Here is a 27,434-nt window from a genome sequence, read left to right as displayed (position 1 = left end):
AATATTTGACTTTTTATTTTTGTATCGCTTTCGGGTACAATGTTACGAATATTTTGTTAGAATAAATTTTTACTTGCTATAAGAAACTTTTAACAGTGGTGTAATGGAATTATTTCTGTTTAAGATTACATTTGTTTGGTACATGTCTAAAAACTATTTAAATACGTGACGAGTGGAGAGGAGAGTAATATTTTATTTGACAATTTAAGATTTTTTGAACATGAAATTCTATTCAAGAATGATTAGTGCAACAGGCTAACTATTGTCCAGACTGGAGTAATTTTAAAAATACACATTGCATTCTTTTCGATTTCCGAAAATATTGCCAGATATGGAAATGATAATCCCGGGACCAATGTTCATGTTGTGCCTTATTTTAAATACACAGCATTAAAAACATTTTAAGGTATGTTAAATACATCATCCATCTGCTAATTTATATTAGAAATACAGTTTTAGGTATTGACGATATTTCAGATGAATAAATGGCACGTATCAGTGAAATGTGTCTATTTATTGTGCTATATATTTGGTGGGAAAATGCCGATTATCTACTTATCCACTACAAGAAGGAAATACGTGTATTTACAAACGCAGATTTGCTGTCTGCTGCTAGTAAATTTTCTAGTTTAGAAGCTGACTTCCGGAATCCTTAATGTTAAATGTTATATTAACTGAAACTGCACATCAATGCGCATAGGACTCCAGCGTTAGAAATAGCTAAAACGCATTTCCATAACTTGATTGAGTTACGTAAGGGCATCGGGATGAAATTCTTATGGCTTTCATAAATCAAACTATTTTATGAATGAGACTGTCACCAAAGAGATCAAGTGCCGAGAAACAAACGCACATAAAACCGCTGCATATTTGTGTAGGGGTAAGGGGATTCCCTGGCCAAAAGCATCAACTTTGTGGGTGTAGAATTCTTCTTTATTGCATTTTAAACAAACAGCATGGGCGAGTACAAGCTACTGGCTGCGTAATTCTACTCGTGAAAGAAATAAACATACATTATCAGTCCATGTTCTCAATTTGCCTATGTTTTCCTTTCTTATAAAACATTTTGTTAACATGAGTGTTTTACATGAATTTGCATGCATAAAATAGGCTTACTGTAGTGAAGAAACGCGTTTCATATTAACTTATTCACAATATTCTGGGATTTACATGATTTAGGCTACATAACATAACTTCATGAAAAAGAAGTTCACAGCTGAACAAAACAATTCAGACATTAATGTATAAACACGAAGAAATATCACACAGTCTGTGGTGATTTAATGCACATTCATTCATGCAGTCGATGTAAAATCCATTTATTGGAGAGTATCAGCACAATAATTTTAGGACTACACTTTCTGCAGGTGCCTGCTTGGTATCACTACAGCCACTAGTCTACGTGAGCTCGGATTATAACCTTGTTATATAGCCCATTAAATATTCTGTCTGTGTAAGGGACATTTTGCCAGCAATCCGTCGCCAACAATCCGTCGCCTCGCTCTGAGTAGGCTATAGCAGCCAGTCCAGATAGGAGACTTTTCGATGATTTCTTTGACCCTCGGGATTTCAGAATACTCACTCCCCCAAAAAAGTGAAGCGGTAACAAAATGTCTCTGAAACAATACATCCTTTCTGTCCTATTGCCGCGTCATCACAATACACATAGCAGAGACGTAGGCGACGTGGAATCTTCGCGGAGCTGAGAGTTCAGATAAAGGCCCGTGTGGTCTGTTCTTCTTTTGATAAGCGCTTCGGTTGTTCGGTACACTTGTATTTGTACTTATTACCTGCAATCAAATACAGTTTGCCTCTATGTATAACTGTCTTAGCTCTACGCTCGCACTCCTGGATCGTGAATAGAAGTAATAAAGAAATTTCAGTCTAGAAGATCGTTGAAATTTGGCTACAGAGCCAAAGCTTAATCGTCTTTTCGCCCGGAGAGCGCCATTTTATTATGGACCACAAGGCCACATGTTCACCATATCCACTACTAGTGGTGCTGACCTCCGCAGTGGTATTTTTCTAAGACTTAACGGTGGCCTGCGCTGTCAGTTTTCGGCACGGCCATTTCAAATGAAAATATTTATGGCACTTTGAGGAGAATATTTCACCAACGCAGCCTGAAAAACATTACAGAAGCAACATTCATGGACATTATGAAAGACATATTGGGCTTTTTGTATGCTGGGGTGGTATGGAATATCGTGCTCCTTCGAGATCCTTGCCTGTAAAGAAAAAAGAAAACTGCACAATTAAATTAGTTTGTCACTGAACGCTGCTTCGCCTGTTATTGATGAACTTACAACATTAAAATTCCAAACGATCCTTGGTCATTCGGAAACAGCATGGCGTGCGCTTAGAGCCGTTCTTGAAACATTACCTACTCTAAAAACAGCTAATCACAAAAACTCGAGGAAACCTTTGACACTGCAAATGCTGTCCTTCCCCTGGTTAGATTATCACTTACCGGGGCACGTGGAAGATAGGTGTCGATACAAAGATAATATGAAATGTCTCATTAGCTTATTAAAACCGGTCTCTCAGTAGACGGGCTGTCCTAAAATCGCTGCACAAATAAACCCCACTGCGCTGAAGGGGGCGGGCGGGGACTTACAATAGGGCCAGTCACTCCCTTTCCCTCCCTATCTCTACCATATCAGAAATGAAATTATTCTGTCTATTGCTTATACTCAGGCACGGCGCCAGGGGAAAATACAGAGGGATGCAATTGTAATCCACGGGGATGCACAAAAAGTCATGAATTCTATGTAGACATCGGGATATAAGGAGAAAACTGGGGGTACACTGAGCTCCAACTGGGGGCGCAATGTACCCCTAAGCACCCCCATAGCGCCCGGCCTGCTATACTGTCTCAAGATCCACCTACACATGAAGTCAACATATGCAGACGGAATAACGTGGTTGTGCTATGGAACGTTAGTGATAGTTTGATGGTATTAGACTATACGAGCCCTTCAGTTCCATGCCAGCAATTTTGAACACTTAACGATACTGAATGAACTCTATTTGCGTGTCTGTCTGAATAGCCGACAGAAATCCTTACCTAAGGTACACATACTCAAATCACATGTACATTACTATGAGATCATATTACACACTCTTGCGCACATGCGCGCGCATACCCACACGCGCGACTCTCTGAATTATGAAATTGTGCCATCTTACCTCATGTGTTTTGACGATTCAGCGATTGGTCAGTCTCGCAGGGAGGTGGAGAAGACACGTTTAATACATCCACAGGGAGGTGACTGTGTTTGCTGATCCAGAACGTCCTGAGGTTCGTGCGAAATGACCGTTGGCCGTCGTCTTCTGCTTTGCCCATTGTTTGCTCAACCAATACATTAAGGCTGATGTGCGTCACCTTGATCGAGGGGCGTTTGGTATTTAAATGCCCCTTAAACGGCGATCTATCATCGTCGTGGGAAGGCAATCGCAGTCACTGTGCGCGCTCACTGGCTGACCCGAGTCATGTGACCCTCCAACCTGCATTCTTACAGCTTTGCGCCGGCTCAATGGAGGAAGCGGGCAGGTTGGCACTGTCAGCCAAGTTGATACACACTGATCAGTGCGGACCTGGTCAGTCAGAGGCACATAGAAAATGCTACAATGAGCTCCTTCTTAGATTACTCTGTAATTGGTGGCGACGGAGATTCCTGCTCCGCCAAGACCTTCCGCCCAGAACATGGGATTTCAGGTTTCCAGTCGTGTTCTGTCACAGGTAATAATTGCGGCGATGAAGACCACTTTATTGCGAGCAGACTTTCACCGGGTGGCATTCCCTCCCACACCCACCAGTCGGGATCCTACCAAAACCACAGCTCACTAGGCTTTACATACACCACCCACACCGGATGTGGCTCCAGCTATGGTACACAGAATGTCTGTCCAAGTTACAATCATTATCCACTGGGCCAGGACGTGGATTCCAATGTGAGCTACCCACAATGTGCCCCCCTAGTTTACTCTGGGAACATTTCGTCATCCATGTTGCAGCATCATCAAGGTTACAGTGGAGCGACGCTGGGGCAACTCCAGTACACTCACGCGGCATATGGACACGAGCAGCCGAATCTGTCCTTCGCTGGATGCGGGAGCCACCTGTCCCCTCTGCATGTCGCCACTCATGACACCTGCTGCTCTCCCTTGTCTGAAAGTTCTCCGCCGACGCAGACATTTGACTGGATGAAAGTCAAGCGAAACCCACCCAAGACTGGTGAGTGTTATTCCTTCGTCAGCAAGACCAATGGAGGATAGATTGCACATTTGAACTTTGTTTTCATTCAGTCTCCCAGTGCACACAGTATTCAGTATTCAGTCGTCGTGGGTTATTCGTAGTGCTGTGTTTGACATATACTCTTGTTATCTCTCAATGTGGTTTTCATATGTTAACAGTTATTATGAGTGTTGTTGCCTGGTCAGGATTTCATCCGCAGACAATTCTCTCAAGTCACCTCTCACCCTCAGGCAAAGTTGGAGAATATGGTTTCGCTGGCCAGCCCAATATGGTGAGGACCAACTTCAGCACCAAACAGCTGACGGAGCTTGAGAAGGAGTTCCACTTCAACAAGTACCTGACCCGCGCCAGGCGCGTAGAGATCGCCGCGGCGCTGCAGCTGAACGAAACGCAAGTGAAAATATGGTTCCAGAATCGCAGAATGAAGCAAAAGAAGCGCGAGAAGGAAGGATTGCTATCTAAATCTCCGTGTACTCCGACAGACAGAGAGGAGAAAGCGGAAAAGCCGTCAGGAAAATCGCCATCCCCCGCCACCACGCCATCACCCGCCTCATCCACAGCGTCTTCTATGGCTGACCCCTACACGTCGAGCTAAACAATCCACTGGTACTGTACGTCTTGGGCTTGAGTATTCAGGACACAACAATAACACTAACGCCCAAACTCACCAAAACGGCTTTATGTACAGATATTTATATTTTAAATTATATGCTAATTCAATGACTGTTCAACATGCTTGTCACGTGTATACAGATCCAAAGAAGTGCACCATCCGGGCGTTTACAATCAGGTTATTAACTTGACTATTTTATTAATTCGATGTGTTGTCATTTGTGTGACCAACTGAGTGTGAGTGTGTGCTTCGTGAGTCAGACAGCTAACCATTTTTTATATTTTTACATGAAGTGGCTGACAAATCTGTGCCGTGTAGTTGTAGGGTAATTGTGTGATATGCAAATTGCACTGGTTGGATAGATCTATAATGCGTGTAGATGAATGCGCACAACTGGTTAACTTTAAATTTTCAGTTATGATTCAAGGCTGTGTTTAAATTTAGCCATAATTTGCAAACTGCATATTGTTGTTTAATAGTATGTTGCCTTAACTTCATCATAGAAGGCTGAGGCCACACTACTTGAAGTTTTGATCGAATCCTTAGACCGTAGTCATATTTAAGAAGTGTAAAATAATATTACCTCCCAATTCTGATTAAATTGGATTTTGTTACGTTGCTATCCATCACAAACAGTATGTTGAATGTATGTTGAAGTTTATACATTGCATTCAAAACTCTGATAGTAAGAAATGGCCAGAGAGTGTGTCTGAGCTGAATCCATCTTCAGGAGTGCTTTTCATCTGAAGAAAACGAACATGAAAAGTGTTCTCTTCCTCTGAACCTAGCTGTTGTTAACAGCACCTGAAACATCCAATAGGGTTGCAAAGTTGAACACCAACGATATACAGCTTTTGTTGACATTTTGGGATCCGTACCGAAGTTTGCCCTCATTAGTCATCGTTTTCTGAAATGGAAGCAGCACGATAAAACATGGATCAGGTAATATTATGTGATCTGTGCCTAAAATGGCAGCAGTGGTTATTTAAATGGTATGTTTAAAATGAAGTCTGCTGTAAAACAAATACCTCATGAACACTAAAAGTTCAAGTCCAGTAGAAGCCTAATTGCACTAAGGTTAGCCTACTATTGAAAGCGGTGCATGGAGTTACTATCAACACGGGTTCGTTTTGAACGTTGTTTACACTTATTTCTTTCACAGTCCGTCTCCAGGCCTTGTTGGTGTCATGAGAGTCGTGGTTTTATGAATGTATGACAATGTCTGCGTAGTTCGCTAAAATGCTACACTGAATCATATTGTACACTGAGTTTTATCAGTTGTGAAAAAAAAACGTTTCTTTTAAAAATGTATATGAAGTGTCATGTAATCCAGAGCAGAGTTTACGGGTCAGTATTCATTAAACACTCCTGCTTCTACAGGAATGCTTTTTGTTTTCTTGTCATCCTAGCCCATCCTCCTTTCCCTCTCTCTCTGCCCGAATCCCTAGGCTCCACCTGCACACATGGCCCATGAATGTGGTTGTCTCTCTATTACAAAATCATTCATGTTATAGTTATACCAGTATAATACCAGTATTCTTATAATGCGGGCCTCGGCCTCTTTTTCAAATGTATTTAAAATGCTCCCTTATGTATTGTGTCAGTAACAGTGATTCTAGTGGAACTACTTGCTGAAGGCTTGACCTTTTATCCGTATGGACACTATTGACAAAGAAGCAAGTGGATTGATTGTCTCCCTGGGACACTGTCAAAGGATATGACTGGGTAAAAACTAGCCATCCATTGTAATATCCTACCTTTAGATGTTACGGTTTACGGGATTGAAAGGTATACATATGCCATTAGTAATGGAAGATTAAGCACAACACAGACCAGATCAGGAAATGTATTTATAAAGAGGTCAATGGGTTTAAACGGACAAGGTATTATCTGGATTAAATGAAAATTGACTTTATTGATGGAATGTGATTTTGCCTCTTTCAGCCCGTGAAATGTCTTTTAACAAGCGTCTAAGTGCCATCAGGTCGAAGTGCCCTGAACTATAAATATTTTGATAACGATTTCCAGGCTAAATGAAGAGGTGCACTGCGCCCATATGGTACAGAAGCATATCAGGAGCTTTTGAATGTATAAAACCCTGTGCGTAATACTTGGAGGATTAAATAACAGTAATAACGGGAGTAAAAACAATCAAGGTCCTTAAGCGATAAGGTTTTTCGTTACATCACCATTTGCTTGTTTACACGCTCATGAAGGTCGACTTAAATGACGACTCATTCGTAGGCTGTAGCTGGATATTTACTGGAGCAATTCAGATCAAGTACCTCTCTGATGATTAGCAGGGTCACGCTTGTGGTTATAGGTAGGGATTACAAAAACAATACAAAAACTATCACTACAAAAGGTAAGATTGTTTTCTATCGAAAAGACTCTTATATTTATCATCTTACTCAAGGCAAAAATTATTCAAACAGGCAGTCTTTTGGTGCTTCATGCACCCTGTTCATAGGTAAATAATTTAACAATTTTAACTTGTCCCATACTGCGATTCTGCAAGATGCTTTTTCATATTTGAAATATCTTTAGTTAATCATAAGACAATAACTTTTCCCAAAAAAGTATCCAATGTATGTGGTAGTTGTACTTCTGTAGTATACTTTGATTTGATGAGATTTATGCCATTATGAACTCATGTTATTTGCTCAAATTGTTCATTATTCTAACTGAAATAATTGGCATCCAATGTGAAAGGAACGAAAATAGAAATTTTCAATTTAGTCGATAGAATTAACTATTTTTATTATTCATTCCAGATAATTTGTCACATTTTAGCATATCTCAATGTAGCACTTCAAAGCAGAAAAAGGTTGGATAATTCGTCACAGAAGTACAGGTACATAGGCTATAATTTCTGTCGTTTCATGATACACATTTCATGCGCTTGGCAGTCCATTATTTCTAAATATACGTACGATAATTCCTATTACTGCCTATTATTTGCCATGCATTTTCACTTTTGTACAGAAAATATATATATAAGTTGGCCAGTATGTATAATACTTTTCAGTTGAGGATAATAGCAATTGCCAATAGTTTCAAGGCATACACAGTCGGCAATACATATAATTTACTCAACACTTGAAATGCATTAATGTGCTAATTTCAGGTGTGTTCGGATTTCTGTATAATCTAACTCAATCCTCTCCGATTTGTGATTTCACTTTATCTTTGAAGAACAATTTTAAAATGACTTGTATTTATACCACAGTTACTTTTGAATGCGGACTGAAATAAACAAAAGTGTTATTTTAGCAAAGAAAGTGAGTGAAATGAATGCCTCCTCGCGTGTTTCTTTCAGAAGTCAAAACCCAGTCAAGCGAGTGGATTGAATTCAGTGCATAGTTGTCTGCCATGACCCCCTTTACTCGTATATTACGCAATTATTCTGCAAATATTTTAATTTCCACATCGTATTGTCGACCATATTCTTTTCATAAGCAAATCATATAAATCAGTTAAGAAAAGTAAACGTTTAAATGAAGCAAGTGTAACTTAAGCTATTCCGTAAAGTATTTGTACCTTTTAATATCTGAAAGGTAAAAATATAATAGGATAATTTAAAATAAATGAAAAACATATTAAGACATGACATTTCTGTTTGCCTCGAGGAGCTAACGTCAAAGTCCTTCCCATTCAATTTTTCATGAGCTAAAATAACCACTCAGGAAAGTTTCATTCGCCCTCTTCTACTTCTATTGAAATACTCACACAATTGTTATTAACAGCTTATTTCCTTCAGCTAAAAAGGATGAATAAAATAATTATATCATCACTTTGTTTTTTTTTTATTTGATCTAATCGTAAAATTCTTACAACTGTGTGATTAACTTAATAATATGAGAAGTATAAAATCGTTCTATTTCGATTTTCCCGAGTTCTGCGATTAAGAGGAAAATATAACAGTATTGGTTTGTGTAGTTAAGAAATTATTATGGCATTAAGTTATACGAGCAATGATCCCTCGACAACAACGTTTATGTTGGGTGCCTGTAGTGAATACGTGATTATAGCAGACGTGACCGAGGACTGACCCCGTGCTTGACTACTAAGATCTGTTTAATATACGTTTAATTCTGTTATTCACATTATATGAAGTGACATAATACACCAGATGCAATAATTTCTAAACATTGCTCAGACCTGTAAATTGCGAGAAGCGCGAGGGGTCCTGCAACATAATGGGACCGTCGGAAACCGAAGGACGATTTTCGTATTCAGTATCAGATCAGGTGTGGGTTGAGTCTCCAGTACAATCACAGACAGTTTCTCAACTCGCGATAAGGTGCACCATGGTTCACGCCATCCTTTGTGTGTCAGTTCATGAGGCATCTGAGACCACACTTGTCTGGACAAGGGAGTGAAACTCTAACTCTGCTTGTTAGTTAGAGCAAAGTTAGGTTTGTTTATTGGACAGTCAGCTAGGTGGCTCTCATACTATTGGCCTATATAACCATAATAACAATAATCAGATATTTCTGAAGTTGAAATTTCTTTCACATAAATGCGATTAAAAGCCAAACATTATTTATATTGTTATAAACAAGAACATGCAAATTACCCTACCACATGCTTCCAGGATTGCATATATTCCTCAGGTTGGTGTGGACTATGTATGGAGGTGGTAACATTTGCCACTGGGATCTCAAAATATTAGAACTAACTTCACTGTCACTGCTTTTGTATCACTTCTACACTATCACTATTCTTCTTTGTAATGCTCTTCCATTTTAAGGCTCCATCACACTGTCCAGTTTCCCTCCAATTCCAACGCTAAACAAAGAAGAACCTTTATACCAACCTGACCTTTTCCCTGTGTTTCTTCTTTGACCACTGCAAGCTGTTTGTTCCTGATCAACACCCGTACCCGCACCTCACTTTTTTGTCTGTTAATGCTATTAATTCAGATCAGTAATGCAGAGCAGATAATGTTGCTCTGCCTGCTGGATTATTGTACATCCCCCCAGCCCCCACCATGGAGTACACATTGTTGCTGCAGCCCCCCCCCCCCCCCCACATACATGCACACACACACACACACACACACACACACGCAACACACACATATCTCCACAATGTTCTCCTTTCTCTGTAACTCTGACCCCACCCTTCTCCTTTCTTCACCTCCCTTCATTAGTAAACTTGTCCTGGCATTCCATACCCTTCTCAGACCTGCCCCTTCCTCCATATCCTTCCTCAGTCTCCATATCTGTCTGCTTAACAGTGATGGCTCCCCCCCCCCCCCCCCCATTTTCATTTTTAGAAATGAAGGGAGTAGTACTCTGATAATGGCCTCATTGAGGACAGTTCTCATAAAAGGTTCTCAGTCTTTTTCTCTCTAGGTGTACCAGTTAAATTTGATGGAGATCATAAATGTCATATTGCACACAGCTTTGTAGAGAAAAACCAAACATTGAAGCATTCTGTTTCTTGTGTATTCTTTTGAGTGGATGAAGTAAAAGAATTTTGGTCTTCAAGGAAGACAAAATAAATTAACAAAAGGGCACTATGCTATTACACAATTACATAATTCAAATGAACTTTTGGAGAAATGCACTAACCAGTGACATACCACAAGCTTGGTGATCACTGAAATTAATGAAAAGTATTTTGCAACAACTGAAATGTAACATGTAGTTGAATTCATTGCAAAAGGTAGGGACAAAATGCATTGTGTTTGAACTGAATCTGAGCCTCATGTAACTTGCCTTTACTTGCGTGGTACTTCCAACAAATGATGTTTTATAAACATTGGGTTTATAAGGGTTATAAACATTATAAACATAACCCTTATAAACTTTGGGAGAATAACTCATATAAACATTGGGTGTAACAGTTAACTTCTTTCTGCACCAATGATATGTGTTACATTTATTCACCATTGACAAATCACAGATAGAACTTCAGCTGATTTATTTACCCATTGATTTGTGCTTCATTCATCTTCATTAATACCATCTCATTCAACTGAAAGTATGCAATGACGCATATTTCATAATTAAAATATAATATCTATCGTAGAAATATGATTATGATATAACACTACCTACTATACATGTGTGTCATTATTGCCCTTTTAAATACTTTTTTTGTAGATGCTCTTTATCCACAGAAAATCTAAGTCAGGGCAGTGTGATAGACAGCCTGATATCCTATTACCAGAATACCACATGGTGTTGCAAGGGAGGTCAGCTAAGAGGGAGATGCAGCGGTCCAGGTTTAATAGTGCATAGATCAGTTGCAGTATGGTGTAGATTGTGCAAAATACATAGGTTCTTATGTCATAGTTGGTATGAAGAAAATGGAAGGTCAGCGTTAGGGCTCATCTGATATTTTAAGTATGTGCACCTAGACACCTTTTTATTACTATATTATTAATAATGTAACCATTAGCTGGTGGGTGGTTGGAGAGATTTAAGAGGCAGTGACTTACCTATGGCAGGAGTTGTGTGTGTTAGATGTGTGTATGTGTTAGATGTACAAACCTGGTACCTGTGGTGGCTATTTATGCAATAAGTTACATTATTGGCATTCAGCAGACACTCCTATCCAGAACAACTTACATAGGTTAATGCTTTTTTTAACATATTGTCCATTTATACAGCTGGATATTCACTGAAGCATTCTAGGTTACGTACCTTGCCCAAGGGTACAACAGCAGTGTCCTAACAGTGAATTGATTCAGCAACCTTTCAGTTCTGAGTCCTGCTCCTTACCACTATGCTACACTGCCGCCCATGTAGAAAGTTGTCTGTGCATTATTTACTTGGAGATATTTGGTGGCAACTCCTACATTTTCCATTTTATGTCATACAGGTGGGGGTTTTTATGTTTTGGGGATTTATCTTGTTTTTTGCTGTTGTTGTTTTTTAAGCTCTGGTACATACAACACCTGTCTGGGCCACTGAGAGGCCAGATTAGCTGACTCACTTTGTTTTTTTTTGTGTTTGTTGTGGCAGGACAGACTGTAAACCTGGCTAAAAATGCATAATGTCAAATATAAGTCACATGTATTAACAAGGTCCAGGACTTGAACAGGTATATCTGAGAAGTGCAGCATGTCAGAGAAGCTCGGTGTGAGTCATTGGTGGGGTCTTCTAAGAGGATACATCTGCAGTGGACAATGAGATTCCTGATGGCTTTTTCATGTTATATGCAAAATAGTGGCATGAAATAACAAGTAAAGGCAGTAAGTGGTTCCAACGATCTACTGTAGAGAGAACAGAGTAATGGGCTAGGAACTGAGCCTTGCAGTGCAACGTCTTGTTAAAGGTTGGAGGTGGAAATGAGCCTAAGCAGGAGCTCATGAGTTGTGTGTCAGGTAAGAGGAAGACAAGGACACGGCAGAGCCTAGGAGCCCCCGTTCAGTGAAGGTAAACAAAAGGATCTGACGGTCTACAATATACCTCATGATTTTTATGTTCCTATGTTCCGTGGTTACTTTTTTACAGTTATTTCTAGTACATTTACATATAATATCAACAGATAATATTTAACCAAGGAGTTTTCAGAGTTTAATCCCTGGTTTGGTGCTGTGACAATACTCTAGTATGAATTGTTCCAATGAATGTACTGCAAAGGACAACAATCTTGTATATGCGTAAATGTGAGACTCTTTCTCGCTCTCTCTCCACACTCTGGGTTTTAGTGATTAGTGCTTTTCTGCAAAACACAGAAATACCTGATACTTCATGAAAACAAAAATCAGATTTTCCCCACTTAACACAGTAGCTGCTACAAATCATCATATAGCCTGTGCTGTTTGCAATAAGACAATGAAAAATTGGTCCTGTAGAGTGTGGACTGTGAAAGAATGCAAGCCGTTTCTCCCGCTCTCCGACTCTATCCTGCACGCTGCCTGCGCCCTCGCTTTGACCCTGGCCATGCAACGACTAAGAAGTGTTCCAGCCCCACCCCCATCTCTGCCTTCCATGAAGGGACTGAGTGTCAAGGAAGTAGCAGCCGTGCATTTCTACATGCAGTACATTCAAAGCACCAACAGATAGGAGGTGGGAGCGTAACTCTGGTCAATGAAATACATCATATGCTTACAGTCAAAGACTGCAAACAGACAAGGAAGTAGGACACATAAGAGGTTGCGGTGAGGACAGTGGAAGGCTGCCCCTCTTTAACTCAACATGTGTGCCTGAGCCTGGTCCTCTGTGAAGGAGGAGCCTGTGCCTGTCACCAGAAACTGTTGATGTTTAAATGTTTGTTCATTTATTAGCAGTAATTTATAATTCAACCATGACAAAATGTGTGTGACAATGTTAATGACTCCCTCATAAAAATCATCAGCTCAGACTTAACAATAATAGATCTGCACCCATCAGCTTAATTTCAAATGGGTTAACAGATCCCAGCTTTTTTCTTCAATTCACTGTGGCTTGGTGCAGACTGGTTTTCTTTGGTTTGTTTTGATTTTTTAAATGAATCATTTTTTGTAATATTGGTCATGTTTGTTTTGCGCATCAGCTAGAGCTGTGACATCTCCGCTATCACCAATCTTTTGGCCAGATTTTTTGTTGCCTTGTTTGAACAATAGGACATTGAAAGGAGGAGAGAATTTAAATCCTCAATTTCCAGATAAGATCTGTCCTCAGAGAAAATGAGAATACCAAAAGAGATTCTTTAATGCAAAGTGAGTGATTCTCCCATGAAACTAACTAAAACGAAATAGGCACGGTAGCAATTGAGTCTGAGATACGATGAAAATAATACATTACTGTCACAGCAGTTGAAAACATTTCTGAATAGTCTGAGTACACCTCACACCTAAGTGTAGCCCATATCACACAGTGAGGACAGATTGACAGGTGTACGCATGAAATTGCCAAGGGGGGATCCCAGGTGTAACGAAAAGTTGAAGGTGATCAGTGAGAGGGAGTTGCAGTATGCCTTCGGGTTATGGCTTTTCATCACATAAAAATAACAGGAGTGTTGGTCTCACACAGCCAGGCCCGGGTCTGCTGTGAACTGTCAATCCCATATGCATAAAGGGCTCTCTTGTCTAAGTGTGAAAGCAACAAGTTCAAATGCAGTCTTTCAGGATTAGCACAAATTTGTCTCCAGCCTGACAGATCCAGATCAACATAAAACATGATGGATTAACTGAGATTCAGGAAAGCATGACAACTGTAGACAACAGTTTGCATACAGTGCATTCAAAGCACAGTAAATCATTTTCAAATGATTTTTGCATGGAAAAATGATTTTTGAAGATGGCTGATATTGATATTTACATCAATATTATATAATAAATTGATAAAATATCTAATTATGTTTCTGTAAAAAGATATCATTATACAATCCAGGCAGACAACCAGACATGCAGTCCCTGAATAACTGTATTTGTTTCAGCGTCACTAAGGTCATCTTGTGTTATATATATTAGAGATGATGCACTGTACAGTAAATGGATAATTCACAGCCCTTTGGTGAAAGAGGAGATGAAAGTGTTCTCACTCATCCCATCCATCACCAGTGGATTAGAGAAGCGGTAGGTTTAAAAGAGACATCAGTGACCTGCAAGTGTATCTGAAATTCACAGCATTCTCTTTACAGAACTGGCAAACAAGACAGAGGATACTCCGTTTTACCATGCTTATGCTTCATACACAATGAACAGTATTGACTCCAAGAGCAAATTAAAACACTTTTGAAAAAATTAATAAAGTAGTTGTATTGTTTACATATAAGCATATCATGCTAGCATGGATGCCCTACTCTCCTGCCTTCTGGCTGCTCAGCATTGCAGAATTCCTGTCTCAGTGTGTCCTCTCCAGCAGATGTGAGGATTTTCAGTACGGACACCATGAGTCTGCTCCCCATAGGGGGGGGGGGGGTGACACCACAGCCACAAAAGGTGATAGCTCTGAGGTAGCTTCAAACAGAAACAGCTGGCTCCAAGTCCACACAGCTGTCAGAGCCCGTGGCGTGAGATCCGTTTACACCGCTGCTGCAGAGCCCGAGGCAGACAGGGAAAGAGCTGCTCTCACGACAGACGTAAGAACCATCTCTCCCTCTTAACGCAGGTGTAACTTTGCCACCTATGCACCCCCAGGCAAAGACTGTAGGAACGGATCTCTGAAAAAAGCCTGAAATAGGCATTTTTGTAATTTTGCTTTCACCAGGCAGCGAGCAATAACAAGCTACTCATGGGGTCCTGAGAGGGCCAGTGGTTAAGGCACTCTCCTTGAGTTGTATGGACCAGGATCCCAGCCATACCATCAACTCACGATGATCCCACAGGGGTAGAATATATTGGCTCCCTTCTGCTGGGGTAAGGGTGAGTAAGTCGGCTAGGGTGCCCTCGTCTCATCGCTGTCAGGCAGATTCAGTTACTTTGATGACGTCAGCAGAGTAGCGTACATCCTTAAATGCACATCCAATCCACTGTAGTGTCCTCTGTGACCTGTAGTGCAAAAAGTAGCCATTCCCTGCCTGCAAGTGTACCACAACCCTGGTGAGATGAGGCTAATATACAATTGGCAGTTCCAAAATAGGTGTACAAAACAAGGTGAAAAGCATTTAAAAAGACATCAGCCTTATGACTTATGGCCAACACATGAAAAATTCTAAATTTTTCCTGTAATGTATTCAGAAGTTGCAGCTACCCTCTTATTCCCTCTGGAAATAGTGCATTATGAAGCAATCTGTGACAATTTCATTACAAAGACCACTATATTGAATGAAAGATGATTCATTAATTTAATTTAAATGTAGCTCTATTTGATCGTTTGATTCAGGAAGGGTAGGATGGTTATAAAACATCTTTGTTTGATTGTATACGTATCCACACTGTCAAGGAATTTTTGACACTGGATGACATAGTCTGGAGAGTGGGATAGCCTCATGACAAATGAGGGATTTAAAGTAAGGTGTAAAATAACTCTAAGCTTTTTTTAAAACATCACCTGAGTACTTTAATCCTTTAAAGATGGAAAGACATTTCCAGCCCTCAAGGCTCAACAATGTTGTGTTAAAGTTAAACTGCACAGAAAAGGATCACCAGTAATGATAGGTAATCTGAAATCCACACTTCATAAATAGACACTCCACTGAAAAATCATAAATTATTATGCTGTTCCTTGCCGTACTTCATGACACAAATTGAATGCATTAAGCTGGAACTGTGAAGCATAGTCTCAAAAGTCTGTCATGGAGACTAATGCTGTATAGAACAGAACTCTCAGTTATTTTTGAACATTTTTTGAGCATTTTGCTTCTGAGTAAATGCTTTGTGAGGACAACCTATGTGGCTGTCTAGAACAATCAAGTCAGAACTCATATATGTTCATTAGGGTTTTTTCCATATATTGTCTCCAGCGCTCAGTTTTAACCTGTCTTCACCTCTGGTCCTTACCATGTAATTACAAAAATGCTGTTAACACTATTAAGCATTCACATTCACATTCACTCTCATGCGGCTGTGCGTATGTGTGTATTCTTCTCTGATCTCTCTGCTGGTCAGAGGATGCAGCAGGCTGCTGACCCCCTCTTGCTCTCTCACCTGGAGAGAGGCTAAAGGCTTGATCCCCACCCAGGCCCGGCATTGTAATTTGTGCTGTGGCAGCGCCAGCGGGTGTCCGCGGGGACCGGCTAATGACAGCACTGTCTATAACGGCATCATCAGACCATGCATTGGCAGCGATCATTTGGCCGCTCGCGGCATGTCACTCGTGTCCGCCGCCTGATGATGTGATCTTTTGTCCCTCCAATCTATAGACTGGCATTTGGCTTCACGGCACCTCCGGCCCTGACGTGCATGCTAAAGTGGCGGTAGCCGATATTCAGATGAGCGAGTTAACGCCGCTCCAGCCAATATGCAGATGGGGAAGTGTTGATTTGGTGCAAAGTTATGCTAAAACATCAGCATTTTTTACTTCTTTCTCCATCTTTTCTGTTCTCTGTTCACCTGCCCTTTTCTGTATGATTGTACTAATGTATGCTGCCCAGACTATAAAAATACAAAACTCACAACCTTGGCACAGTCTCTGCTCTGTCCTTTTTGTGAAAATACAGACACATGTGAGGCAAAGACATACATTCTTACAACACGTATACACAGATCATGGCAAAAATGTTTTCTAAATCCTTAGGTAGCTTTCACTTTAATGAGTTACACTATGAACTCAACTTATTCACAAGGTTCTGGATTCTTATTTTCTATTTTTCTTTTACACAAACATTGGTAAGCATATGCCTATGCCATGAAAAAAGAAAGCATTGAATATCCAAACTATTGTTAATATGCACCTGCTATTGACAAATCAGAAAGAAACACGTAGATTGTGTACACCCCAACTGTTAAACATATTTGTTGCAATTTGATGTGTATTTGATTTTCATTACCAATTTATGCAATTCAATGAAATACCTGCATTTTTTTCAGTTGTAATCCTCATCATCAAAAAATAAAAGGGGATTAGCACTTTTTCTGTACTGAGGCATTTTATCCTTACATACTGTGAACATTCAGATAGGAGAGCCACACAAACAATACCTTTATTCCAGAGAGCAATTACAGCCCTCTACACAGAACAGGGGAGAGACATTTTGTTGATTTTTTTCTTCAGTAAGATGAAGTAAACCCTGTTGAGTAAACTAGTTCCAGAATATATTTTCAGCAGCCTTGGGGTAAAGGTTTCTGCTGAATAAATTAAAACAATATTAATTTTGTAGCTTCAGAGAAAGCGTCCCCAGACAGAAAGCATCAGAAAGCAAGGCAATAAGCAGATGCCTGCATGCAAATGGGCTGAGATGGATCAATACTGGTGCCACTCGGGCCTCCGCTCACCCCACTCAGATAAACATCTACTTAACAGGATTAGTGTCATGTTTTTTTCAACAGCACAATCAGGGGGTTTAGGGACCTGCCTGCCAATTGGGGACACAGTTTCTGTCCCCAGAAAAAAAGCAAAGGACTGGCTGAGTGCCGTGGACCTCAAGAAACAATAAAATGTGATGAGAAAAAAGGAGAGTCTTCATTCACTGCCACCGAGGTGAAAACAACGGCCTCTTCTTAGTGCATCAGGGCTGCTAGCGTCCCACATATTCTGATCTTCATAAGAAAGTACCTCCAAGAACCCGTGGAGTTACTTGCAGTGTGGCAGATGCCAGGAACGTGCCTGGGGAAGCAGCCCAGATATCCTGCTTCAATGCTGTGGGGAGCAGGGGTGTTGGCAGCGGTGGGGAGCGCTTTGCCTCCTTGCTCTCTGAATGACCTTTCTGACTTCTGTCATCAACACACACATTTGCACACATGCACGCATACGCACCCACCTCCCCCCACTGCCTCTGGTGGAGGGTGCTGAGCCTCCATTAACACCTGGACCTGATGAAATGCAGAGACGCAGAGCTCTGCCAGGAGACGAGGTGTGACACCGTGCTCTCTCTTCAAGGGAAGGGTCAGAGGTCAGACTGTCTCTCAGCTCCCCCTCCGTGCAGAACGCTGTCACATCCCGGTCAGAGGAGGTTCAAGGGTCAGCGTGTCAAAACGGAACGGTAAGTGAGAATCTTTAGTCAAGATAAAAAAAGTTATTGGCTTGCTCGGACAGGTCCTTCCTAGACAGGAGTTGCAGATATTGACAGAGAGCTTCCTCGTCCCCCACCTGTCCATAACTGAACTGTCATCCACTTCATATACCATGATAATATTTATATTCCCCATCTCCTGTCAAGGGGAATTAACAATGCTTTACATTTTAAATATGTTGTTCAGTTGCTGGTTTACAAAACTGAGCTTACAAAGCTTACATAGGAACTGAGGTAAAGGAGCTTGGTATAGGGTACAGCAACAATATTTCCCCTGGGATATGAACCCATAACCCTCAGGCCTAGAGTCAAGACCAAAAATGACTTCCTTCAATGATGCTCTTTCTCACCTGAACTTTCTCGGATTCCTTCTACCAACTGCCTTCCATAAACCACAGAGTGACACCCCATGTCCTGTTCCCATGTCCTCCACACCTCTGCACAGGTCACTGGCCCTGATCCTCCCACCCCCAGGGCCACAGCCACTTTAGAAATGCGCTGCACACTCTTCATTTATCTGCATTGTTAGCCATGTGGAGAGTCAGCTGAGTTGTGCTAAATTTTGTGTGAGGTGTGACAGCCCTGATATATTCAATTCCAAACTCTGCTGTACACTTGGATGTTCATGAATTCAGACTGAATATATGTGTGTGTTTGTGTGTGTGTGTGTGTGTCTTTGTGTACATGGGGGCATGTGTGGGTAACTGTGTGAGTGTCGGAATGCCTGTGTAACTGTGTGTGTGTGTGTGTAACTGCATGTGTACGTGCGTGTGTGTGAGGGGGGTGTATGTGCGTGTGTGTGTGCTTGTGTGTGTGTGTGTGCGCGCACATGTGTGCATGCATGTGTTATGAGTAGGAGCAGGGAAAGAAAACAATGCAAAAATTCTGTGGATCCTCAGGGCTGTCTGCTACTGCGGTCTGTCTGAAGCTGGGAGGAATCCAGATGTGAGAAAGCTTTCACATTCCGTCCCCGAAACTCCAGCTCAGCACCTGAGCCCTGGCAGAGGATGAAAGGGCTCCTCCTGACACTTGGAGGCTCCCCTCAAGTCCAGGGAAGACATGAAGATTTCCAGGCCTCAACCCTTCAGGGGACAGCAGCTCCTGACAGGTAACATCTGATCAGGAGAAGAATGGGTGGAAGGGGTTCCTTCATTTATTAATTCAGCTTCACCTCCCAGGTGTATTTTGCACACCTTTTGATGCTGTAAAACCCCACCTGTTCAGCCTTCCTTACAGTGTATTTATTGAAGATCACTGATGTTCTTGTAACTGTAACATAAATGTATTTGTCTCTGAGGTGGAGTCTTCTAAGAGTAGTGGTGTGATGTATGTATAAAATTATGGTACTGATGCTGTCACATTTAAACTTTTGCCCATATATCTTTTATAATCAAAACTTTGCTCAGACTGGCACATTGATTCAGATCAAGAGGTATACCCAAACACCACAACATCCTAAAATACCATGAGACCATGATATCCTAAGGACACCACCAGTCTGTGGGAGGGAAGAAGCTCCATGAACAGGGGGCGTGTCTGACAGCCAAGTGAGCAGATCAAGTGTATTCATCATCACGCTCTGAACAGACAGTGGCATAGCGGCAGGAATTAGGGCTTTTGGCTGTGGATTACCCGGAGAGAGAAGGTCACAACCCTACAGATAGCGACAGAGCAGAGCCTCAATCTGCAGGGTCGTTATGGATGATCTGGTCTCCATGGATGCATCACATTCTGGGTAAGGTTTATTGGGCATGTTGTTAAAAATAATGATAGCCTCTCTCCCCAGTCCCCTGCCTCCCCATGGCCAAAATGTGGTCCTCCAGGAACTTAGTATAGGTATATGGGGGGAAGGGTTTGTAGCACAGTTACTTTATTCTGTTTGTCAAAACATGACCTCTGGAACCTGACAAATGAAAAATAAAGTGTCTTATGCCACTTTTGGGTTGGATTTTTTTTTCCATACTCTCACATAACACACAATCAGATTTGGTTAGCTCTTCCCTTTATAGCTATTTAGCATGATTGGATTTTGAGCCAGGGGTAGTTGGTCATACCATTGTGTGGAACTCAATTCCCTTTATCTCATGCTTTGAACTCATAAAAAGGACAGTATCTCTAAATGCTGCCAAATGTCACAAAATAGTATGGGCAAAGCCCTTTATATTTACCCTAATATCTGTTCAGCTTTGAATCCAGTGGTATGGGTTACACTGGAATCTGGCAGATATTCCATCCTAGAAAGATACCTGCTGCATGACTGCTCAGCAGAAAATACTATGTATTTGACCATACACAGTGACAATGGCTTTGATCTTCTATGGTAGCCGTCATTATTTTGTGTAATTAACTAGTGACACCTTTTCTCATTGAACCATGCTGATGACATCTATCACAGATCTGTCTATGATGCAGTATGGCAGATGCATTTAAATGCTAATGTAACTGACATGAAGGACAGAATAAATTAATATGTCAATTATTATAGTATTAATGTGTTTATACTTTCCTTTGTCTATGTGTCTTTAAAAGGACATTATGCATCATGTAAACTTCTAGGGAAGTATGTCTGGAAGGGTCAGAGGGTCAGAGCCTTTTGGCTGTCTGTCAGCTTTATACTTATACACAGACTGATTCAGATGACCAAACTTCAAAACTCTCCAAGGTGTTTGGTGATCAACAACGCCCCTAGTGGTGAAGTACCTCAGTAAATGCGTAAATGTGGTAAATGCGATTCTTTCTAGGAATCTTTGCGTTAATTGTAAACATCACTTGTTTTCTGAAGCCTATGTCTTCTCTACATACAAAGTTGCACTCGTGCCCATAAGGCGTGTCCATAAGCCGTATAAGTGCAACTGGAAGGAAATGAAAAATTGCCAACTGTAAATATGAAACACCAGGGGCTAAATACTATGGCTGCAGCTGAGCTACCGGAGAGATGCCAGCCGTACATGAAACTCATCAGATGAGGAATGCCAACGTTTGCTATTCAGAGAACTAATGTGCACGATGACTTGATATATTACTTGAATTTGTTTGCGTCCCTTGAGAGTGACGCCAATACAAAATCAGACAGAAGTTAGCAGAAGACATGAAGAAATTGGATGTATTAGCAAAGAGAGCTGGTGTACTGATGCTCTGTGGCCAGTTTCGGGCATTTAATTCAACAAGCATGGTTAGATCACTCTTGTGATGGAGATGCCACAGTGGTCATGTTTTCCCCAAATCTTCATAACTCACGTGGCACATTGTTAATTTAAAGGGGTTTGAACATCTAGTATGGAAGCAACACTCTTCCTCAGGAGAATAAATGGATTTTGAGTGCTCTGAGGTGACATCGAACCACAAAGACTATCTGGTACAAAATCGATTAGTTAAACTGTCCTTACATCGACTTCCATATAGTAGCCTATTTTAATATTGAGATGAATAAGACAATCAAGATACAATAAAAAGATACATTGATAGTTATACAGATTAAGCAAAATATTACAAAATGATTATATTAGGAACACAAATATATAAACGAATACATAAACGAATAATTTACGATTTGAGTATTACATTCATGCAATCCCTTTTCGTTTGCTCAGTCATATGTTGACTACTATTGCGGACTGAACTCTTGCCCCGCCTCAGAGCGCTGTCTCAGCTAAACTTTGACTAATCTAAGATAAATTAAAGCTAATGTGCGTTCCGGAAGCAGGTCAATGTGACGTATTATATAGAGATTATTACTCTGGTGTTTTATTAAATTATTTAAATAAAACATACGACCGAGGGCGATTAAATTCTGTTTTTATTTAGAAAGGGAATTTCTGCAGTGTCACACTTTGCATACTATCACTATACCTGAAATAAATATTGACGGACTCATGTAGACGCATGAAAAACCTTCCATGAATTCATTAGTTACAGGAACAAATTCCACACAGATAAACTTAAACTTGCAGAAGTACAACTGGCCTATGCAAATAATAGATGCCAGACCAATGAGAAACGAGTCCCGGGCGGAATTCCACTGCGCGGAGAAGTTTACAAAAGGAATTCGGAAAGAGGAAGTTGGATTTAGCTTACTGTTCCTGAAGCCGAAGCCGAATGGGAAGGAGTTAGTTGCACTGAATCATTGAAATGTTTCTGTCCACTTCCGTATTTTACGGTATAACAGAACTTCCGTGTTGTCTAGCCTGCTAAATAGAGGACCTGGCCGAAAAGCGCACCCGCCATGCCGTCAATTCCAGAGGATTTAATAGCCCTAATTTCAGGTATTTGGAAAACTACGCCTGTTGAAGCTTCTCTGTCGATCGCAAACGACGCACTTATCCACATGTAAGGTTGTTGCCAAATGCATTTTTTTTTCTGGTGTTAGACTCATTTAATTAAAGAGGAAGTATAAGGTGGTAAAAACGTAGAATTGGATAAGAAACGTCTGGTTTCCACATGAAATAACTACAACAGCAGCTGCGAAGTCGAAACTAACTGTATCCTGTAATAGGGAATTAATGTAGGCCACGTGATAGCTGTGGATTCAGTTAGCTAGTTTGACTAGTAGTGCGTAACAGTTGTAAAAGCTTTAAAATATGACGGTTAGTATGCTCATTTTGGGGAAATCATTGCTTGTATTTCAAGTTCCTAAGTGAAGCAATTTCGAAAACACTTCCTCTGCATTGCAGGACGAAATTTGCTGTTAACTTAAGGGGTGTTTGTCTTAAAAACTGCGAATGTACCCGAAGTTTATTTAAACGACTCAAGTAGCCTGTTCATAAGCAGAATTAGGGTGTTGCAGCAACTGTCGAGTGACAAAAGTGAGCTACTGCGTTTAGTTTGTAACAGGTCCACGTTAGTTTGATAAACATCATTGCTTATCATTTTATGTTGTCTTAAGAAGGTGTAAGCTCCTTACTTTTAGTGTGTCTAAAAGAATGGAAACTAAAATCCTTTCTGTCACCATATACAATATCTACTGATTTAACATATCTAAATATTGTGCCTTTATTTTCAGATTTGGAGTCTTTCCTGTCTGATGGTCTGAAAGGGGAGAGTTTAAGCAAGAAGGTGAAAGAAAAGAGAGAGGCATTTATCAAAAGGATTAAAGAGGTCAAGTCAAGGTATGATATAAACGACAGGTGGCTGGCATCCCTTGAAGCCACCAAGTTGAAATGTACAGTAGGCTTGTTGAAAAATAGTTTGTGCAGTAAGACTACCAAAGTATGTATTTAAGCCAGTCTGAATTTGTGTGTCACGTTATAACCTTAAATGCTAACTCATAAGGTGTTTTCAGCATAGAAAAATTTGTAGAACATACAACTCACAACAACAGTTCAAGCAAGACATATAGAGCATATAGAGTGTTTGTCATAGGCAGTTAGGTTTCTGCATTTGTGATCCAGTCAGCTAGTTATGATTAGCATATGAATAACATGATCTGTCAGAATGCTATGTTAGTGATTAATGAAAATAATTTCCGTGCACATAAACATAAATTTGCTTAAGGTGATAGGGGAACTAAAGTACGTGACCCAACCAGCTGTAATTCCCTTGCATAGGCCGAGAGATAGAGAGCATAGGCATAGAGAACCGACCTGCAGTTTATGCAGATCATACATTGGAAGTGGCTTTCACTCACTTCTGCCTTAAAACTTCTATTCTTAAAATGTGATGTGGCTGCTGCACCATAAATGGAATAACATTTTGATTAAGCAAAAATAATCAATAATAAATCTATTTTCAAGATTTAAGACTTTCTTCAGTCTGCCTATGTAATCCATGCTAGTTATCTGGTGTGGTTCCTTGTAAACCCTGTAAGGGTTTCTTACCTTCTGTGTGGCTACTTCTTGTGTACACATAAAAATAAACTAAGCTAATGGTTATATGAGTAATAGAACAAAACATATGGCTCTAAATGCAATGGGAGACCCTCCATCATATGCATACCATTGTCATTTCAAATCAGTGATGATTGTTGTGTAGCTTTGGGCATCCACAGAAAATTGTACTTAAAAAGACCACAAGACCTACAGTCTTGTAGGTTTACAGAGCTTTGATGCCTAATTATGTAATTTTTTATAAGGTATGATAAGGTTTTATAAGGTTTAATAATGAGGTAATTATATCACATTCATATATCACTCCATGTAAACTCTGTATTAGCACTGATGTATGTCTGAGATTATATATGTTTTGTGATAGATATATTCATAATAAATGCATTAGACTGTAAATGTAATCTAAATTGAAATGTGTCTTTTACAGTTACCCCTATGACTTCAAGGAGAAGCGTGAGTACTCTCTCTCCCTTTCTCCCTCTGCCCCCCCCCTCTCTCTGTCTGTGTGTGTGTGTGTGTGTGTGTGTGTGTGTGTGCGTGTGTGCATATTTTAAAAAGTCTGCACTGTGAATCCCCAGACCAGCATCCAGAAGCATGGCAACATTACTTATTCACTAAATACTACAATAGCTGGCTACTGTAATTTTCATGCAAACTATTAGCTGGTTAGCTAGCTATCTGCTGTCAGATGTAGATGGTCACAGCATAACCATTCTTCAAACCATTTATTCACCCCAAAAGACATTTTAGTAAATACTGTTTTGCTTATATATTAGTTACCCACATTGAAAATAACGTGTCATTGGAGGTAAGCTTTAAGGCTAATAAAGCGTGTGTATGTGCATGAATGTGTATATCATCACTTAACGAAAAGGGGGTGAAGGTGAATGCGTAGACCCTCTAGTAACACAGACAAATAAGGCTCATGCCAGATTTATACTGAGAGCTTTATGTTGAGAGCTGCTGGCTTTTTCATAGGAAAATGGCACAATTTTCTGGAGTGATTATGTATCACTTTTTCAGAAGAGGCAGATACATTTGACTTTCATGCAAAGAGGCATGACTTTTTGCAAAAATGCTCACATATTACAATACTTTCCTTAGTTATCTGTCTTTTGAAGTAATAAATCCAGTCACTTATCACTTGAGTGGAACATACTTTTATTTATAAATAACTTCAACTTGAACTCATTACTCGTTTCCAACACCAACAATTCTACCAACAATTGCCATTTGTGTGCTGTAGCTTCACAGAGTTTGACCTTGCCATGTGGTATGGGGCAGAACGGTTTTGCACAATTTGTATTTGAATGAGAACATCATCTTTGTCACTGACAAAAGGCCTGTTACATATGTAACAGCGAAGCAGGGCTGATACTAAATAAATGTTCACATATACAATTAGCTTTTTGCTAATTGTAAGTGATGCTAATTTGCAGTCGGAATGCCAATACAGGGGCTAGTATGAAACCAAAAGATAGCTGGCACATTTTAATTATCTCACTCTCTTAGAGAGGTAGATTGATAAACAGAGAGATCTTTAAAAAAGTTCAACTAGATTAAAAAATGCTGTGGAATAAAGACTGGAAACTGTTGTGGGTCTTGAGCCTGGCTTTTAACCACTGTTAACCACCATTTTTTTTTCCTTTTCTCGCACCTAAGTGAAACATCAGTGGCTGGTAGGCTCTAATTTGAATGCCATATGTGAAAGGCCTCTAAAAACCATTGTCAGGCCTCACAGTAAAACAGGAAACCAAAGCTGAGCCATGAGGAAGTGAAAGAACTGCAGCTGCTATAAGTAACTACAGCTGATTCTTGGGCAGTGAAATGTCATAGCACTTGCCTGTATCAAAAATTAATATGGCTTGATTGATTTTAACACTCGTCTGGATTAGATATTAAAGCCTCAGTTTGGCAGTCTCAACTCTGTTGTTTATTCAGTGTACACACAGGTTGGTGGTCTCATTGCATGTCTGCTATGTTAATTGTACATAAAGAACATACTGTCCACTCTGTGACCTGTATTGAAAAAATAAGTACTCAGAAATATGGTTTATCATCTGAATGGCAAGCTCTTGCCTCATCTTTGACACTTGGCTCTATTTATGTTCAGAGAGTTAAGAGAATTAAAAGCCACTGACCTGTCTGGAGCAAGCCGGCTTCCCTGCCAGTATTGTCAGGCACTCGCTTGTGGTCGGTATGAAGGATGAGAAATTGAGGAGAGAGTGGCTATTACAAATGTAGTCGTCACAGGAAATGATTCATTGTAGAAGGCTTATACGGACTGATGTAAAAGTCCTTTAACATAGTATGTAATGATAACCGCTTGGTGCTGTTGAATTAAATAACTTTTGAATTAACAACAGCCGTTATTAAGAACCAGCCTTTAATCCACCTGTGCCAAAATGTCATGTTATGACTTCTCAGTCAGTGTAAATTGCCTGGTTATGATTACAGTTAACTCTTTTACATATTGTTTTCATTAATAAATCATTTAGCCTACCTTTAACTACTTCCACAGTTTCTAACCTAGTGAACTAAGATTGGTGATCTTCCTCAAAATACCTTCTCTATCTGCACATGTTGTTGTACTTTTACACTGCCTCAAGGTATAAGGGAAATAGGAATCAAATACTGAGATGAAAATTGCTGTGTTCTGGGTTGGATCATCAATTTATTTCTGTTGGACAGATATCAGACTAATGAATTAACAATGACTTTGTTGCCTAGGAGACACCGAGGATTCAGATGAAGTAGATGAAGGGGACAGTAACAATGATGGGGGCTCACTACATTCAGAGCGGACAGACAAGGACGAGGATGGTGCTTACGACGGTAAGTGATGCATACTGTTACTTAGAGTCAGCTGTACTTTTAAAATTCAGCACATTTTTTGTTACTGTTATAAGTGCAGTAATGGTTCATGGTTTACATTAGTTTCTATTGCTCTGTGGTCCATTCATAAAATTTTCTGATAAGAGTCAACCATGTGTAGTGATGAAAACAGTGGGATATAAACACTGCTGCACTAACACCATGCTCTGCGCTTTTGGGGGTGTTTATTGCACCCTCTGTATTTTCTGTATTTTCTCCTGGCGCCAGGCCGGGCCTGACTAACACTAATAAAAATTCTGCTCAAAAGAAATTCCTGATATGAGTCAACCACATATAGTGATGGAAACACTGG

The 27,434-nt window shown here is 40.3% G+C and overlaps 2 protein-coding genes across 2 annotated transcripts in view; both read left to right on the top strand.

Moving 5' to 3' along the window:
* The first annotated feature begins 3,621 nt into the window (after positions 1-3,621).
* LOC118784993 (homeobox protein Hox-A1a-like) lies at positions 3,622-4,853 on the top strand. Its single transcript, XM_036539516.1, has 2 exons — positions 3,622-4,237; positions 4,489-4,853. Exons 1-2 carry the CDS (start codon positions 3,631-3,633, stop codon positions 4,851-4,853), a joined length of 972 nt encoding a protein of 323 aa, XP_036395409.1. The 5' UTR covers positions 3,622-3,630.
* A 17,646-nt stretch (positions 4,854-22,499) lies between these two features.
* Positions 22,500-27,434, top strand: part of skap2 (src kinase associated phosphoprotein 2) — a 29,102-nt gene continuing 24,167 nt past the window's right edge. The window contains exons 1-4 of the mRNA XM_036539453.1: positions 22,500-22,687; positions 23,425-23,530; positions 24,675-24,700; positions 26,978-27,082. Coding sequence (XP_036395346.1) covers positions 22,648-22,687; positions 23,425-23,530; positions 24,675-24,700; positions 26,978-27,082 — 277 coding nt within the window. The 5' untranslated portion in view covers positions 22,500-22,647. The remainder of the gene's footprint in view (positions 22,688-23,424; positions 23,531-24,674; positions 24,701-26,977; positions 27,083-27,434) is intronic.

The sequence above is a fragment of the Megalops cyprinoides genome, chromosome 10 (assembly GCF_013368585.1).
Source record: "Megalops cyprinoides isolate fMegCyp1 chromosome 10, fMegCyp1.pri, whole genome shotgun sequence".
Lineage (NCBI taxonomy): Eukaryota > Metazoa > Chordata > Actinopteri > Elopiformes > Megalopidae > Megalops > Megalops cyprinoides.
The sequence above is the reverse complement of the archived record's forward strand: the minus strand, read 5'-3'. Positions and strand labels throughout refer to the sequence as shown.